This window comes from Nycticebus coucang, chromosome 11, assembly GCF_027406575.1.
Source record: "Nycticebus coucang isolate mNycCou1 chromosome 11, mNycCou1.pri, whole genome shotgun sequence".
NCBI lineage: Eukaryota > Metazoa > Chordata > Mammalia > Primates > Lorisidae > Nycticebus > Nycticebus coucang.
Genome location: NC_069790.1, coordinates 125,984,395 through 126,002,921, shown reverse-complemented (window position 1 = coordinate 126,002,921; position 18,527 = coordinate 125,984,395). Strand labels below are relative to the sequence as shown.

At 39.0% G+C, this 18,527-nt stretch overlaps 1 protein-coding gene across 2 annotated transcripts in view; it reads left to right on the top strand.

Annotated features, from left to right (window-relative positions):
- Nucleotides 1–16,361, top strand: part of LMBR1 (limb development membrane protein 1) — a 241,507-nt gene extending 225,146 nt beyond the window's left edge. For both annotated transcript variants that reach the window (XM_053609599.1, XM_053609600.1), the window contains 2 exons: nt 7,158–7,319; nt 15,130–16,361. In XM_053609599.1, the coding sequence (XP_053465574.1) occupies nt 7,158–7,319; nt 15,130–15,215 (248 nt within the window). In that variant the 3' untranslated portion in view covers nt 15,216–16,361. The remainder of the gene's footprint in view (nt 1–7,157; nt 7,320–15,129) is intronic.
- The last annotated feature ends 2,166 nt before the right edge of the window (nt 16,362–18,527 follow it).

Sequence of the window (18,527 nt, the reverse complement as noted above, 5' to 3'; positions counted from 1 at the left end):
CAGAATTTCTTTTGATTATTTTTTATATTTTTTATCTCTTTGTTGAATTCATTTTATTCTTATGTTTTTTGCCGGATTTTGTTAAATTATTTATGTGTGTTCTCTTGTAGTTTGCTGGATTTCTTTAAAGTAGTTATTTTGAATTCTTTGTGGACAGTATGTAGATCTATTTCTTTGGTGGGGCAGTTACTGAAAATACCTTGTGTTCTTTCATGGTGTCATGCTTCCTTCATTTTTCATGTTTCTTACATTCTTTTGTTGGACATATGTGCATTTGAGGAAGCAAGAAGCAGTCATCTCTTCTAGACTTTATGGATCGTCTTCAGTAAGGAAAGACCTTTACCTGCAGGGGTTGAGGTCATGAGTTACTGATTTGGAAGCCTGGAGGAGCATGATGTTGCGCCAGGGATAGTGGCATGTGGAGTGCCGATTAGGAGGGTGTGTGGGTTCAGGAATTAGGACTAGTATTATGGCTTGGGCAGCTGTTTCTCGGTGATGGAATTGGCTAGGGAGGGTTTTTGTGTCTGCATGGGCCTTTTGGGGCCCCAGCGTGCCTCTGGGTTCAGCAGCAGGCATGCTTGAGTAGGCAAGGGTCAGGGTTTGCTGTAGGTGTGTTCACATGCAGCACTGGAGGCCAGCTTTGTGGGGTAGGGCTCTCGAGCAGCAGGTGTGAAGCACTGGGAGTCAAGGTCTCTGTCAGGATCCAGGGCTAATTGCAAATGTGCGTACAGGTCACGCTAGGTCATGGGACTGGAATGCCTTCAGGGGTGATGGCTGGATCAGGTCTAGTCTTGGGGGGCAGCAGTGGCTTAGTCAGCTGTGTTCACATAGGCAAAGTGACTGCAGTGGCTATAGGTTTCCTCAGAGGTAAAATCTACTGTGGTCCTCCTTGGAGCAGGCTACTGGTGATTGTGTTGGCACCACCATTTAGCTGATACTGGTAGCCCCCACCTGCTTTGTTTCTAGTAATCTCCAGATATCTCATCTATGCCAGTCTTCCCAGAGATCTTGGAGGGAGTTATGAAACTGATGTAGGTCCTTTGGGACCTACTGAGCAGCTGGTTGGTTGCTCCTTTTCCATCTGAGGGCAATCCTGGACAGTCTTTCCTCCCAGTGTTTAACTATGTTGCCCTGAGGGGATCAGATGATGTGGGCAAAAGGGAGCTGTTCTAACCACACATTCTCTATTGTTGTTCTTGGGTGTTTTTTGTTTTTTTCTCTACTCTGTTGTACCTTCTTAACTGGATTCTTGAGCTCTCCTACAGCTATCTTCATTTGTGGATATCTGTCCAGTTGTTTTTGTGGTCAGTCATGAGGGCTGGGGTCTGTGTTCTGCCATTTTGCTGATGACATTCCTATTCTAGTATTGTCATAGATTTTACTTCTGCATATATATGTAAACCCCATGTTGTCTATCTTTTTTTTTTTTTTTTGAGGAGATTTAAATGATCTTTTGAGGAGATTTAAAACATTTTAAGTCTTTTCTGTTTATCCACATGGTGATAATGTAGGCTGCCCTTCATATCTTTGTGTACATCCAGATTTCCTTTTGACATCATTCTTCTTCTGCTTTTGAATTCCTGACTTTGTTTAACCTTGCTTGTGATGCAAGTCTGCTGGTAATGTATTTTTCAGCTTTTTGTATGGGTGAAATGTCTTTAGTTTGCCTTATTTTTGAAAGTTATTTTTGTTGGGTGTGGAATCTGAGATTGACCTTTGTTTTTCCTTCACTTTAAAAATATTGCTCCATATTTCAAATTGTGTATAAAACCAGCACATTGTACCCCATGATTGCATTAATGTATACAGCTATGATTTAATAAAAATATATATATTCCTCCATCATCTCAGTTGCATAGTCTTTGATAAGGAATCTTCTGTGATCTCTATTTTGTAATGTAATGTTTTTTCCTTTGGGCAGCTTTAAAATTTTTTCTTTTAAGCTGTTTGGTTATTATGTGCTTTGGTATAGTTTCCTTTAGATTTCCTGTTCTTTGAATTTATTGTGCTTCTGTGATCTGTAGATAGGTAATTTTCATAAAATTTAGAAGACTTTTAGCCATTATTTTTTCAAATAATTTTTCCCCCATCCCCTCTTTTCTCTTTCTTAGGGACTCTAATCAGATGTACATCAGCCATTTGAAATTAATTCACAGTTCACTAATATTCTGTTCATTTTTTTCTTTGTTTTACTGTCTGTATTTTATTTCTATTATTGCATCTTTAAATTTACTAATCTCTTCATCGTCATTGTCTAATCTTCCATTAATCCCATCTAGTATACTTTTCATACCTTACATGGTAATTTTCCTTTGTAGAAGGTCAATTTCATGTTTCATATCTTTCATGTCTCTTCTTCACAAGGTTGACCTTTCTCTAGCTTTTGAAATATGTATAAGTAATGTAGATTTTTAAAAAAGATAAAACAACAACAACAAAGTAATGTAGATATACTGACTGCTTTAATTCATCTGTCACCTGTGTCATTCTGGGTTGTGTCCCCCACCACAAGTGCGAGCTGTCACTCTCTGCTGATTCCTGCTCTGCGCAGCTCTCTCACCACTGCACCACCTCATGCTGTATTTCTTTAACTCTGAGAGGTGACTGAGCCCATCTCTGCTCTCGTCTTTAGGAGTAAACTGTGGCAATTGTGAGGCCTACCTTGTTTGTTTCTGGCCTCTCAGTGATCACTGTCCTTCACTGCCTCAAGTCCAGGGTCTTGAAAACTGTTATTTTGTATAATTTGTTCAGTTTTTCAGTTTATTCAGGCAGGAGGGAAAATATGGTCTCTTTTATTCCATCAGGGCTGGGTCCTGAAGTCAATAAGCATATTTCTAATTGATATAATTTAATAAAAATATACTTGCACAGTAAAACTAGTCAAAAGGCAAAGTCTTTGCTTTAGTCTCCCATCCCATCCCAAAAGTGGAACCTCACTTTAGTTTTTGAATGATTTTGTTTTTCAATGACTAAAACAATTAACAATAAGCCTGTTTACAGTAATCCTGTAATTAGTGATTACAGGATTAGGTTAAAAGTTATTATAGATTTTATTATTTAAATACCTTTTAAGTCACATTTATTTTTTGACACTGTCTAAGCTAAAATTATTTCAAAAGTCTAGTTTAGAGGAGGGAATTTGAAAACCTACTCAATATAAAATTAATAATTTGGCTGGGTATAGTGGCTCATTCATGTAACCCTAACACTGTGGGGGGCTGAGGTAGGTAGATTACTTCAGCTAAGGAGTTCAAGACTAGCAGGAGTAAGAGTGAGACCTTATCTCTACTAAAAATAGAAAACTAGCTGGGCGTTGTGGCACAGCCTATTTGGAAGGCTGAGGCAAGACGATCTCTTGAGCCCAAGAATTTGAGATTGCTGTGAGCTATGATGTTGCCACAGCACTCTAGGGTGTCTTCAGGTGACAGAGTGAAATTCTGTCTCAAAAAAAAATTTTGATAATTTAAATGAATCATTGTTTGAGTTCAGAGGGAGAAAAGAAGTATGTTAATCCTAATATTTCACCAAAGAACATTTAATCTATAAATCTGTTTTTATAACAAGATGTACATATTCTTTTTGGCAGCCTTACATTAAAACTATGGATATTCATGTCAGCTATTTGTGTCACATTGATAAAGTTACTTTAATAATCTCTTTATATGTCAAGCTTTATAAACTCTCTCAAACTACTACTTTTTTTTTTTTGAGACAAAGCCTCACTTTTTCGCCCTGGGTAGAGTGCTGAGGCATCACAGCTCACAGCAACCTCAAACTCTTGGGCTTAGGTGATTCTCTTGCCTCAGCCTCCCAAATAGCTGGGACTACAGGTGCCTGCCACAATACCCGGCTATTTTTTGTTGCAATTGTCATTGTTGTTTAGCTTGCCTGGCTGGGTTTGTCAAACTACTCCTTACTGCTTTAGGAACGTGAATATGCTTGCTAAAAGTAGAAGTTGCAAGAACATAAATTCTATTGAGTCATATTGTGGGTGGAGAAATGAACTCTTTCTTAAATTGACGGTTTACTCTGTATGTTAGTTCTGTTATAGGTACAAATAGAAAATTATTCAAGAAATTATGCATAAGACATTGTCAGTTGACTCCTAGTGGAGGAAGTTGATGTTGATACTTGTCATGAAGATTGTTTTATTGACAGATCAATGTGGCTTAGTTAGTAGTATTTTAAAATTTGTTTTCTTAATATCCTTTTACCTTTGTACAGATATGTAAGTTTTGAAGTTTATTTATATACTTTTAGAATAAGTATTAATTAAATTAAATCTTTAAGCATTGCTACTTTTTTTAAGTGTTGGGACTTTAAATTTAAAAATTATAATTCATAATTTAATTATTATCATGACAAAACTTGTCAAGCAGGATTTTAGAAAAGTACTTATTTACAGTTTCTTGCTGTCCAATCTTATAGAGTATTTTCAGAATTGAATTGTATGTTGGCAAGAATAATCTTTCAGTCAACATCCGTTAGATTTTTAAAAATATTAAATCAAATTTGAGAAAACAGTATCTTTAGTACTATGAGCTAATTTTTTTTTCTAGTTCTTCAGTGCACTGTGGCAACAGGCTCCTAGGTTTCTGTTTATGAAGTCAACCTAAAATTTCCTTGGAACAAAAACATGTCAAGATAGAGACTTTTGTTTGGTGTGTTGTCTGGGTGTTCCATATATGGGCTTGACCCTGACTCTCAAGATACCAAGTGGAGTCCACTGAGCAGTCCTCATGAAAGCACTTTCTCACGGTCCATACATGCCTTCCCTTCCTGTAGTGACTGTGTGCTTGTCCTCTGCCTTCACTCTGCTGTGGTGATGCTGTCGCAGCCAGACATGGGTTGTGTTCAGGGGGTGTGGATCACACATACCACATACAAGTAGTTTTCAAAGTGGAATTTGTGCACCCCCATGAAAATCACAACGTCACTGAACTGTGAAGAAAATATTAGAACTTATATTTATATTTATTGTTGTAGTTTTTAATATCTTTGTTAAAAAGATATGTATGTGATCAATAAATAGTACATATACAGTTTATAAATAAATACACATAGATTGGACATAGGTGCTCAAATTTTGTTTTTACTAATGGTACTATATGATCAAGAGCATCTGGGGTAGGGTTTTTATTCTGGGACCTATCAGTTCCTTCATGAGTTTGATGGTATACAAAATTGTGTGTATGTGTACACATGTGAATGTGTTTCTTGTGAGAAGATCCATAGCTCTCACCAGATTATCAAGGGACTGAGAAGGTGTGAGGAGCTCTCACCAAATTATCTTTAGCTCTAAAGATGAAATAAACTACTTATTTGGGATGTCTGGGCCCAAACCACTGAAGCTTGTTTTAGTAGGACTATATCTTATTTATGGATGACTTTCTAGGCTAAATTAAATGGTATTTTCTTTGTAAAATAAGGTATATAATTAGGTGTGTATTTCTTTTAACAAAGTAAAATTATGTAAGACTTTTGCTGAAGAATTGCAGCCCAGATGGTCATTTTCTCCGCCTGGCAGTATTGCTTGCTCTTTCAGTAGCTGGGTTTTAAGCTTTTTACAAAGGTGTTTTATTGTGTGTTTTCATTATTAAGTCTTCTAAAAGTGTTTTGTACATTGTTCTCTTTCAAATTCAAATACATTGCCCCTGGGTAGAAGTGACTACAGAAGAGCTACTTTTGGAATCTTGTGTGTTGTACTGTTTCTGTAGGAGGGTTTCCCAGTTGCCTCTTGTGGAGGCCATCTCTAGTGGACACTGGGATTGCTTTGGAGTGGGGGTGACAGTTAAGTTCAAAAGTAAACCACAGATAATGTGAAATTGAGTTTAGTCAAGGTTATTCATGAAATCACCTATAAAATGTACTATATAATTTTGTTTATACAGTCTTGTGGGCAGTTGTTATTATTATTATTTTTTATTTAGACAGAGTTTCATTGTGTCACCCTGGGTAGACTGCTGTGGTGTCACAGCTCACAGCAACAACAAACTCTTGGGCTCAAGCAATTTCCTTGCCTCAGCCTCCCTAGTAGCTGGGAGACAGGTTCCCTCCACAACACCAGCCCCGGAGCATGTGACTATTGCCCGGGAATCCAGCCAGTTGTTATTATTTCTTATAGCTCTTTGTAGTTTAAATTTTATATAGTCCCTAAGTAACTGTTCAATTGCTTCTCTGAAGAATGTTGACAATCTTATTGTCCCTTGACTGGTCACCTGAATGATGTAATTTACTTATCTATCATGTAAAAAAATCCCACCATTCACATATTTTTCCCAATAAGTATTGGACCTGGGACACAGTTCATTAAATACAATGACTATTTAAGCCATTTTAAAAAATAAGACATTTTAAATGTGTATAGGTGAATGTAAATAACTTCAATGGATAGATAATATCATTCTACCACATTTCCAGCTTTGCCCTTTTACTCTCCAGGCCTGTAGCACCAAATTCAGACTAATACTTTTTTTCAGGAAAGGAAATGATCCTATTTATTTTTTCATTTATGTAATAAATATTAAATATGTATAAGGGCATTGGGATTATAGGAGTGAAACAGAAAAATCCCTGTTCCTATAGAACTTACATTCTAGTGGGGAAAACAGGCAATAAGTAAGCCAAAAAGGGGGGAAATGGGTAATGTATGCGATGAAGAATCCTCATCAGAGCAGAGGACTGAGGAGGGTCCAGCCATTCCATGTAGAGGAATCGGAGGCCTCCTCTCCAAGGAGGTGGCATTTAAGCAGAGACCTGAATGAAGACAGGGGACAGACAGGACAGGCAGCTCACTGGGGCGGCAGGCCAGGTGTGAGAACTTGCTCAGTCACAGCTATCTGGTCTCCCCGCGTGCGTCTGCCCACCTCCCGCAGGAGTCGCGTTCTGCCCAACGACAAGGGGTGTCTCCTTATGGCCTGGTTGCTCATTACTTGTGCGTGACTGTGGCGCATGAGGGTGGGAGGTTAGGGCTGGCTTCAGGTTGCCCACACTAGATAAGAATTTTATATTTTAAACTGCAATTTATTCATTAGAGCCTCTCGCATAACAGAAATGAGAAAGTCCATGAAATTTGATCTGATTTGTACTTTATTTTATAACAAATTAAATATATCTTACTTGCTTTTATTAAGGGCTGTTTTATTTATTTTCAACAGGAATCACTAGATTTGATCTACTTGGAGACTTTGGAAGGTTTAATTGGCTGGGAAATTTCTATATTGTTTTATCCTACAATTTGCTCTTTGCAATCGTGACGACATTGTGCCTGGTCAGGAAATTCACCTCTGCTGTACGGGAAGAACTCTTCAAGGCACTGGGTAAGCCTCAGTTTTTTGAGTTTTTTTTTTTCTTTCCACCAATTAATAATTTTGATATTTGAGTTCGTTTAAAATCTTTAGCTATTTAGTTTTCCAAATGTGTGGAATCTTTGAGGTCAAATTCTTGATCTACCACTAATTGATTATAATTTTCTGTACAAAATGACTTCACTTCATTGAGCCTCAGCTTCCTCACACATCTGTAAAATAGTGATCCTACCTTCTTCCTTATTGGATTATTGTCGGTAGTAACTGCATAATTTTTGTGGGGCCTTAGAATAGTGCCTGGCACATCCTGAGAGCTCAGTAGCGTGAGTCCTGTCAATGCTGGTGGTGATCATGGTGGTGGTAAGGGAAGCACTGTGTTCAACACTTATTATTTATTTATTTATTTTTGTAGAGACAGAGTCTCACTGTACTGCCCTCGGGTAGAGTGCCGTGGCGTCACACAGCTCACAGCAACCTCTAACTCTTGGGCTTAAGCGATTCTCTTGCCTCAGCCTCCCAATCAGCTGGGACTACAGGCGCCCGCCACAATGCCCGGCTATTTTTTGGTTGCAGTTTGGCCGGGGCTGGGTTTGAACCCGCCACCCTCGGCATATGGGGCCGGCGCCCTACTCACTGAGCCACAGGCGCCGCCCCTCAACACTTATTTTTTGTGATACCTTTTAGTTAAACCTTCTTTTGAGGCTTGGATTTTATAAGTACACAGTCTGACAATTAAGTTTGTGAACTCATCTTAGGAAAAGTGCTACACACCTCTTTGCTGACTGTCACTGCGGCCACCTTTGACGCGCTGACACCCTTCAAGGCTCTTTTCTAGGATGACTTCATAAACGCAATTGTCACACCTTCATACAATGACAGCTCTGATGGCTATTCCAGAAAATGAGTTCCAGAATTGCCTTGAAGGGTGGACCAGGTGCTGGTGTTGGTGCCCAGCTTCCTAAAGGGAGTACTTAAAGGTGACCTAGAGCTGCTCAGCAACCAGGGATGTAGCACTTTTTCTGGGATGAGTTCACACACTTAATTGTCAGACCTCATATAAACCTGTAATTCTCTTCAGTAAGCCAAATGATAATTGAGGATAAAAATGCTCACACTGTTGGCACTGACAGGAGAGAGGGCATTTTGGTCCTGTATTCCACGAGTCACATATGTCCCAGCACTGGTCAGAGCTGGCAGGTCTGGCTGAAGGTATGTCTGACCTGTGAGTGCAGCTCATCTCTACATCAGTGCTCAACCCAGTTCAAGCTTCGTACTTTAAGAGACAAGGACGGTATAAACTCTCTCAGGTTTGGGGTATCCAATTTTATGCGAAAAGAAGAGAAGAGCTGTGATTTATTGTAAAAATTATAGAAAACGCTGACATTAGCTCATTTATCTGAGTGACACCATTTGAATGCTTAGCCTTGGTGTTGCTTGTGGCTTTTAGTTATTGCTTCAGGCCACATACTGATTGGTCTAATTTTCAGTTAGCAAACTATATGGGCAGCAGTAAAGCTTCACACATCACCAAGCTTTCCAACCTTAATGGTGACCTTTGAGAGGAAAATAAGATTTTAGATCATCTATCCATGTGTATTTTCCTTTGAATATGCCCTGTGAGGGGTGGCTGATGAAATAGTACCTGAAAGGGAACGTTCCATTTTATTTTTAGCTAAAGCGCCAGATGATTTATAGATTTTAATGCTTAAATTTCATAAAGTTGGCCAAATTTAAAACTGCAAGATGAAATGAGAATAAAACAGTCCTTTCAGTCAAATGTATAGAGAGTCAAAACTAAATATTTAGCCCAGTTGTAATACTAGCAAGATTACTCAGTCATAATCTTAGGTAAATTCCCATTTAAGTTTTTATTTTATTTTATTTTTATTTATTTATTTATTTATTTTTTATTGTTAAATCATAGCTGTGTACATTAGTGCAATCGCCTGTACCCATTCTAAGATGCACCATAGATGTGGCCCCACCCATTATTCTCCCTCCACCAAAACCTCCCCCCTCCCTTCCCCTTCCTTGGCCCTTTCCCCATAGTCTTGTGCTATAGTTGGGTTATAGTCTTCATGTGAAAGCTATAATTTAGCTTCATAGTGGCTGAGTACATTGGATACTTTTTCTTCCATTCCTGAGATACTTTGCTAAGAAGAGTATGTTCCAGCTCCATCCATATAAACATGAAAGAGGTAAAGTCTCCATCTTTCTTTAAGGCTGCATAATATTCCATGGTATACATGTACCACAATTTGCTAGTCCATTCGTGGGTCGATGGGCACTTGGGCTTCTTCCATGACTTAGCAATTATGAATTGGGCTTCAATAAACATTCTGGTACAGATGTCTTTGTTACATTGTGACTTTTGGTCTTCTGGTATAAACCTAGTAAAGGAATTATAGGATCGAAAGGTCTCTAAGTGTTCTCCAAAAGTCATTCCAGAAGGAACGTATTAGTGGGCATTCCCACCAGCAGTGTAGAAGTGTGCCCTTTCCTCCACATCCATGCCAACATTTCTGGTTTTGGGATTTTGTTATGTGGGCTACTCTTACTGGGGTTAGGTGATATCTCAGAGTAGTTTTGATTTGCATTTCTCTGATGATTAAGGATGATGAGCTTTTTTTCCTGTGTTTGTAGATCTTATGTCGGTCTTCTTTAGAGAAGTTTCTCTTCAAGTCCCTTGCCCACCCTGAGATGGGGTCACGTGTTCTTTTCTTGTTAATATGTTTGAGTTCTCTGTGGATTCTGGTAATTAGACCTTTATCGGAGGTATAACCTGCAAATATTTTCTCCCATTCTGAGGGCTGTCTGCTTGCTTTACTCACTATGTTCTTGGCTGTGCAGAAGCTTTTTAGTTTGTTCAGGTCCCAGTAGTGTATTTTTGATACTGCTTCAATTGCCTGGGGAGTCCTCCTCATAAAATATTCACTCAGGCCGATTCCTTCAAGAGTTTTCCCTGCACTTTCTTCAAGTATTTTTATAGTTTCATGTCTTAAGTTTAAATCTTTAATCCAGTGAGAGTCTATCTTAGTTAATGGTGAAAGGTGTGGGTCCAGTTTCAATCTTCTACAGGTTGCCAGCCAGTTCACCCAGCACCATTTGTTAAATGGGGAATCTTTTCCCCACTGAATGTTTTTAATTGGCTTGTCAAAGATCAGGTAATGGTAAGTAGCTGGATCCATCTCTTGGTTCTCTATTCTGTTCCAGACATCTACTTCTCTGCTTTTGTGCCAGTACCATGCTGTTTTGATCACTATGGATTTATAGTACAGTCTCAGGTCTGGTAACGTGATTCCTCCTGCTTTGTTTTTATTGCTCAGTAATGTTTTGGCTATCCGAGGTTTTTTCTGATTCCATATAAAACGAAGTATTATTTTTTCAAGATCTTTAAAGTATGACAATGGAGCGTTAATAGGAATTGCATTAAAATTACATATTGCTTTGGGCAGTATGGACATTTTAACAATGTTGATTCTTCCCAGCCATGAGCATGGTATGTTTTTCCATCTGTTAACATCTTCAGCTATTTCTTTTCTTAGAGTTTCATAGTTTTCTTTGTAGAGATCTTTCACGTCCTTTGTTAGGTATATTCCCAAATATTTCATCTTCTTTGGCACTACTGTGAAAGGAATAGAGTCCTTGACTGTTTGTTCGGCTTGGTTATTGTTGGTATATATAAAGGCTACAGATTTATGGGTGTTGATTTTGTAGCCTGAGACATTGCTATATTCCTTGATCACTTCTAAAAGTTTTGTAGTAGAATCCCTAGTGTTTTCCAGATATACGATCATATCATCTGCTAAGAGTGAAAGTTTGATCTCTCTGACCCTATGTGGATACCCTTGATTGCCTTTTCTTCCCTAATTGCAATGGCTAAAACTTCCATTATAATGTTAAAGAGCAATGGAGACAATGGGCAACCTTGCCTGGTTCCTGATCTAAGTGGAAATGATTTCAATTTAACTCCATTCAATACAATATTGGCCGTGGGTTTGCTGTAGATGGCCTGTATTAGTTTAAGAAATGTCCCTTCTATACCAATTTTCTTTTTTTTTTTTTAATTAATAAACTGGAATTTACTTTATAAATGCTAAACTAATTTCTCAAAAGGTAAGACAAGGCTTTTGATCAGCATCATAAATTATTACAAATAATAATAACTATTACAAAGAAATTTGAATATTTGTGTGACTAGCATATAGTAAAATATGTGGTCACTTGAAATCTTACAGTGAACTTTATACAGAAAAGGAATGTCTACATGTACATACTGAGAACTATTAGGGAGGGGGGCACTCATTTGGATCTGGGTATAATTTTTCACCTTGCAAATGATCAGTTTTTACATGATTAGATGAAAAGGATTTAGTGTTTTTTATAGAGTGAACATAGTCTAACATAGTCTGGCAGCTTTCAGAATTTTCTCCTTCATATTAACTTTAGTGAAATAGATTATGATGTGTCTGGGGGATGTCTTATTCGGGTTGAGTCATGCTGGAGTTCTGAAACTGTCTGCTATCTGAATTTCGGAATCTCTTGGCATGTCTGGAAAGTTCTCCTTCATAATCTCATGGAGAAGAGACTCTGTGCCTTGTGAAGCCACTTCGTCACTTTCGGGGATCCCTATAAGATGAATATTGGTTTTCTTCAAATTATCCGAGAGCTCTCTGAGAGAGTGGTCTGTTTTTGCTCTCCATTTCTCTTCTTCTTTGAGTGTTTGGGAGCGTTCGAAAGCTTTGTCTTCAATGTCACAAATCCTTTCTTCTGCTTGCTCCATTCTCTTACTGAGGGATTCTACTGTGTTTCTCAGATCTTTGAGGGATGCAACTTCTTGTCTCAATGTGTCGAACTCTTTGGTCATTTGGTCTTTGAATCCGTTGAATTCTTGAGATAACTTTTGGAATTCTAATTTGATCTTATTTGCTATCCAGATCCTGAATTCAATTTCTGACATCTCAGCTATCTGTTTGTGCATGGGGTCTTGTGCTGTTTCTGCCCCATTGATCCTTGGGGGAGTTGATCTACTCTGATTATTCCTATTGCCAGAGTTTTTCTGTTGATTTCGCCTCATGATTGTTTTTCACCGTTGCCTCTGGCTGTCCTCAGAGTTGGGGAGGTGTCTCTCCAAGATTAGACCCCAGCGGGATCACTCTATTGTTGCTGGATCTTTGTAGGGAGTGACCCTGTGTAGTTCCTCTGGGGCTGCTCTAGCTAGGGAGTTCTGGTTGTGGAAGCAGCTCCGGTTTGTGACACACCCAGATCCAGCAACAGGGCTGGGGGTGGAGTGCACATTTCTGGGAGTGCCAGGTGCCCAGTGACTTTGGCACAGAGAGCCCAAGGCTCCAGCAGTCTCTGGCCAGGAGAAGAGCTCTGCGCAGAGGCAGGGAGGGCTCCAAAGGTCACGCAGCTACCAGAGTCCCTGTCCAGATGAACGGGCTAGTTTGGAAGCTGGGAGGACACAGGAGGGAGAATGCAGGGTTGCGTGGCTCCCGCAGTTCCTGGTCAGGGAATCTGGAGGTCCAGTGGGTGCAGGTCACGGGTCGGTGGTCGTAAAGTGCCATTTAAATGAGATTGTTGCAAATGAATTGCGCTACGTTTAGCGTTTGAGTAGGGTATTTTGGATATCATTTTGCTAATAGTAAAATATAACTTAACCAGAGGCAAAATTTCTTAAATGTGTCAGTTCTTTGATAGTAAGAGGCAGTTGAATTATCAGAAATTATATAAAACTGGATTCTACTATATAGATTTACTTTTTTCCTGAAAGTTTTTTGCTATTCTTTTGAGTGGGGTAAGGGAGCAGTTTATACCTAGGGAGAGGTTCTCATTAAGTATATGCAATGTTTGAATGATCTGAGATGTTCAGTTGGATTTCACTGAGAGTTATAATTTGATTATAAGATGTAACTGTCTCCTTTTTATTTTCCTTCCTTTTTTGTAGACTTTTCCCCCTTTTCTACTACGTCCATTAATAATAATAGTACCCATTTCAGAGAATATCAGGCACAAGGTAAACACTCACAATTTAGCTATGGTGCTAAGGCAGGCAATTGTTTCTAGAGTTGTCTGCAGAAGGGAGATGTTATAACTTTTCAAAATGCACCCGGTTTTGATAGTAAACTCAAGAAGTCTACCCTGAAAGGGCGATTCTGTTTCAGTTCAGTCGATGGCTACCTCACTGACCCTCTCTTGACTTAGCCCCTTTTCGGAGAAGCTTTATTTTAGCGCACTCCCCTTTATTTTAGCGCACTCCCACCTCCCGCAACTCTGGCTTCCTGCTGTCATTCAGCAGTTTGGTTGTTCCTGGGAACAGAACCATTATTCATGTTAGATTGATTTCTTTTTTTCCTTCCCATTCAAACATCATAGAGAGGCTCAATTTTGTCTTTTATTTCACTAAGATATGCAGGTGATAGAAATTTTATAACTTGGAGTGCTGTGTTGGTTGAAGAGTGATACAAAACTGCCTAGTAGACAGGTAAATTAACCAACTAGAATTTTAGAGGAAAAATTTTTTCCAAGTAAGCGTTTGAGGTGTCAAGAAGGTCTGGGCCTTATGAAAATTACTTCCTCCCAATTTTTCCTGTAGATGTGCAGCTCATGTATAGTCATGTGCCACATGACAGTCTTTTGTCAGCTATGGACGGCAGCACTCCTTTTAGAGTGTAATGGAGCCAGAACATTCCTGTTGCCTAGTACGTAGCCACTGTAACATCACAGCACAGGGTATCACCTTTCTACGTGTTGATGTGCTCAGATACACAAATACTTAGCACTGTGTTCCAGGTGCCTACAGCATTCGGTCCAGTACCACACTGCGCATATCTGCAGCCTGGGGTAGTCGGCTTTGCCATACAGCCTAGAAAGGCGTGTAGAAGGGCGTGCTGGGTTGGTGTGGGATAGTTTGATATGCTAGAGTGGCTGTACCACCGAGGCTTGAGTAAGTAGACTGTGATGTGTCACGGTGCCAGGATTGCCTGACGATGACTTTCTCAGATTGCATCCCCACTGTTTCACAACACAACTGTATCCTTATGTTGTATTTCATCTTCATTAAAGTGCTTAGAGCCTTAGTACCACATAAAATCTTAAATTTTCTTCTACCTTTTCTTCCTGTATATCAGGTATGTTATATAAATAGTTGCTCTAGGATACAAAGGTAAATTTAAAAGAGAGTGATAATTTTTTATTCTGTGAAATACGTTTAAATAGTGAAAGATTAATTTGTTCTTTTGCCATTTTTTCTCGTTTATGGTAATTTTTTCATTGTTTCCTTTTTAGTTCCATATCACTATCATTCCTGTGTGGGCTTATTTTAAAATAAAAAAAATTCTGTCTCTGGTTAGGTTCCCTGGGAAGTGCACTTTCAATGGGAACAAGCTTGCCAGAAGGAGGTCTAGCAGAGGGACTGATGAACAAGAGGGGACTCTGCACACATGGGGGCGGCACCTCGCTGGCTGGCACCAGCAGCTTCGGCCAGCCCTGTGTGACGTTGTGCCTAACACATGACCCTTCTGAGCCTGACTGAACTGAGGAGAAGGGGACAGGCCTTTATACAATGCCTGTCTATCATTGGAGAAGGCTGTCATAGACAGAGAGATCTTGCTGTGGTGTCTTCCACTCAGGCCACCCCAGGGGAGTGTGCCAGTGGGAGGAAGAAGTCTTGCCTTCCTCCAGAGCCTCTGGCCAGTGCATCACAGCTTCCACAACAGAACCTGACACTCGGCTTTGTAACTCTCTTCCTCCCTTACTGCGCCCCTTTGCCCAGCTGCTCAACAATACATCATTTCTCATTATTTTCTTGATTTCTCTGCAGGGCTTCATAAACTTCACTTATCAAATACTTCAAGGGATCCAGAAGCAACCAAGCCTTCGGTAAATGGGCATCAGAAAGCACTGTGACACACAGATGGCCCGCTCTGCAATCAGGAGCCCCGAGACCTGCAGACTCACGACATTCCCGTCAGGCGTGGAAGCATTTTCATACTGACTTTGGCTCATACTTAGGATCCGGGCCTCTCAGCATTATTTTTTTCCATTAACTACTAAGAACTTGGCCAGTGCTACTCTTTCTTATTTTATAAAATTTAACTTTCTGATCCATCCCTTAATTTCTAGTTTAACGCAGATTCCTTAGAGATGTACTGAACAGTGCATCCTTTCATAGACACATTTGCTCACATTGGTAAATAGAATTATCCATCTGAAAAGTTTTTTTCAACTGATATGAAAATGCTAGAAAAGGCAAATTTTAGGACTTTCTAAAGATTGATTTAAATCCTATTACATACTTTATTCAGGATATAGAAGCCTACTTGAAAGACATCCTTGGTTCTAAGTAAAGGTTTTTTTCAGAAAATGCACTTTTCATAATTGATAGAAACTGCTTATAGATGTTATTATTGCCATAGGTACATTGGAAATGTAATGATTGCAAATTATATTTTTTATTTTCTTTAAAAAAAAACCCCAAAGTATAGTTTCTCATTTATGCTATAGAATGATATTGATTAGACTTTGAGCCCAGGAAAAAATACTAAATTCTTTTAAACCCTGAACTTTGGTAGAAAACCACGGAAATACCTTCTGCTATACAGTACAATAAGCTATGGTGGGAAGTATCATGTAGTCATGACAGTGTCTGTGAGTGTGAGTCTACAGTACCTCTCCTAACATAGTTGCCAGTGTTGAATACACTTGTAACTTAGATTTTGCCTTACAGGCTATATGTACACTCAGTTTTTTTAAAGCATTTTTCCAAATATCACTTAATTCTCTGTGCTTTTGTGATGCTCTTGAAAAATACTAGTGCTGAGTGATAGCAAACCCTCTTTTCCTATGTTCTTCAGGCTTTGGTTACTTTTATATGTGCCACTTTAAACTTCTAACTTATGAAATCACCCGTTTAACACTCAAAACCCACAGCATCAGCATCCATGATGTAAGAATAGTTTTGCAGTGTAATATCATCTGATAATCAGTTATTAAATTGTAAATAATTGTTGGGATGGTTTCTTGGCTTTGAGTCCACTGAATAAAGACTACGAACCCGTACTCTGTGTCACCTACTAGGGAGGAATAGTGAAAGTTTGCAAAGACAGGAGATAGGCCCACTTGAACATAACTCATATATAAATGTATATGTTCACATGCACTATGTGTATGGCAATAGATTGTCTGTGTCCAGACAAAAGTAAACATTTTTTTCAAATTGTTGAATTTAAAGTTGTTTTTTTTTTGGAGAAATTTATAAAAAACAGACTATCTATTTGACATCAAAAATTTCCACTTAGAACCAAAATAATAAGAAAACTTAATCTGTATATTTATAAATTTCATTGAGTATACTTTGCTTATGAGCTTTACATTTTTAAAAAATGCAGCTTGGTTTTAACATAAAAGAACATTCATTTTGTGATTCTCTGCAGCTCTCAGTAAATACCACCAGTCTACTATCAGTGAATTTCTAAACTTAAGCTCTCCATACTTAGAAAATGAATATAAGTCAACTGCTTTCTCATTTTACCATTAATTAGACCTGTTTAAACATTCATTGCAAGCTTTGATTTTTAGTGAAACTTGGAATCTGTACTTTCAGCAGACCAAGTCCAGGAGAGAACAGGAAAGCTACTAAATACGCATGTCCCTTTTAACTTACATCATTTCCAGGACACATCCAAAGAGTTTCTAGGTATTGTAAACGCATGAAATTTTTTCAGCAAAATATTAAACTTCTCAATGTCTCTCAACTTCTCGTTTATTTGAAAGTTTCTTTCCTTCAGAGGACTGGAGCCAGGTTTGGCTCAGTAAGGTTAGGGAAGTGAATTGTGAAGGGTTAAGGCCCTTGCTGGACATCCCCTCGCCACTGTTGAGACAGAAGAGGAGCATGCTGTGGAAGGACAGCTTCCAGCCCAGGGCCTCAGGCACCTTGCTGACAAACGCAGATGCCACGTGCTTGCTCTGCTGCAGGGTCACGGCCTGTCGAGGTTCCATTCCTGACACACGCGAATGAGCTGTTGCTGCTCTCTGATGGGTGCTGGAGGCTGCTTTGCACACAAGTCCAGAGGTGGGTGGGAGGCTACGGAGGCCAAGTGGGCTGGGTCCTGGGTAAGGACAGTCACTCTTAGGGGTCTTCACTATACTGCAACTGCTGTATGCTAGGGAAAGGCAGTCAGAGCCTGAAGACGGAGCTCCCCACATGCTCACAGATTAATTTCAGAGCTGCCATTTTATTTCCTATTGGATGGAGTTACACCAGTGACTCCCTTAAATCAAGAGGTCCTTTTATTCTCTCTTACCTTTAGTCTATTTTAAAAAGGCATTAGACACTATATATAGTCACAGAATTTCTTAAGGACACTTAGCAGAGTCTTATTAATTGGTTCTGTAATATTGAAATAAATTGTTTTATAATTAGACATTTTTCAGATTATGACATTTATATCCATTTTTACTGATTTTCCTAGATGTTTCTTAAATTTACTATTTACATAGCTTGACGTACATTCTGTGTAAAATGAGATGTTATGTGAAAATTGTACACACACTAATGTTAGCTCCTTAAACTGCTACACTGAGGTGCTTGCTGGTGGGTAAGAATGACACCTCTGCTGTTTCACCGCTCAGATGCATTTAAGGTGCTCACGCACCTGCTCTCGCAGCACAGCCGCTGGGTGCCTGTTCGGCTGTCCTGGTAGCCTCAGGAATGACTTCATCTGCCAGCGACACAGGTGTCCGTTGTTTATAAGCCCTCATGCTTGCTTTGTTGTTAGCCCAGAATTTGATGTATAAAGGCAGAATTAGTCTGTTTTTCCTTTAAATGTGAATGGAAATGCAGCACTGACATTTTAAACTTCAGAAAACCAGCATAATGCTACTTTAGAAGTAATACTTGGACACACTGGTAAATTATTTTTGTTTACAGATTGTTGTTTACATATTGTCTGTTAGTCTTGTTTGCTTCTTTGATATACTTTTAGTGTGACTTTTAAAATGTCTTAGAAATTAAAGTTTTACAAAAAGTGATTTCATATTTGGTTTATAAGCACTTATGTGTATGTGGGGAGGTTGGTTTTGGTTTCTTGAATCTTAAATTATCCTCGTGGCTAAACTACTTCCATTTCAACTTTATAAAGGGCAGTAATTATTCTGGTGAAATGTTGAATTGAGAAAGAAGTGGGTATTTTATTTCTCTTTTTGTTGCGGAGTTATTGG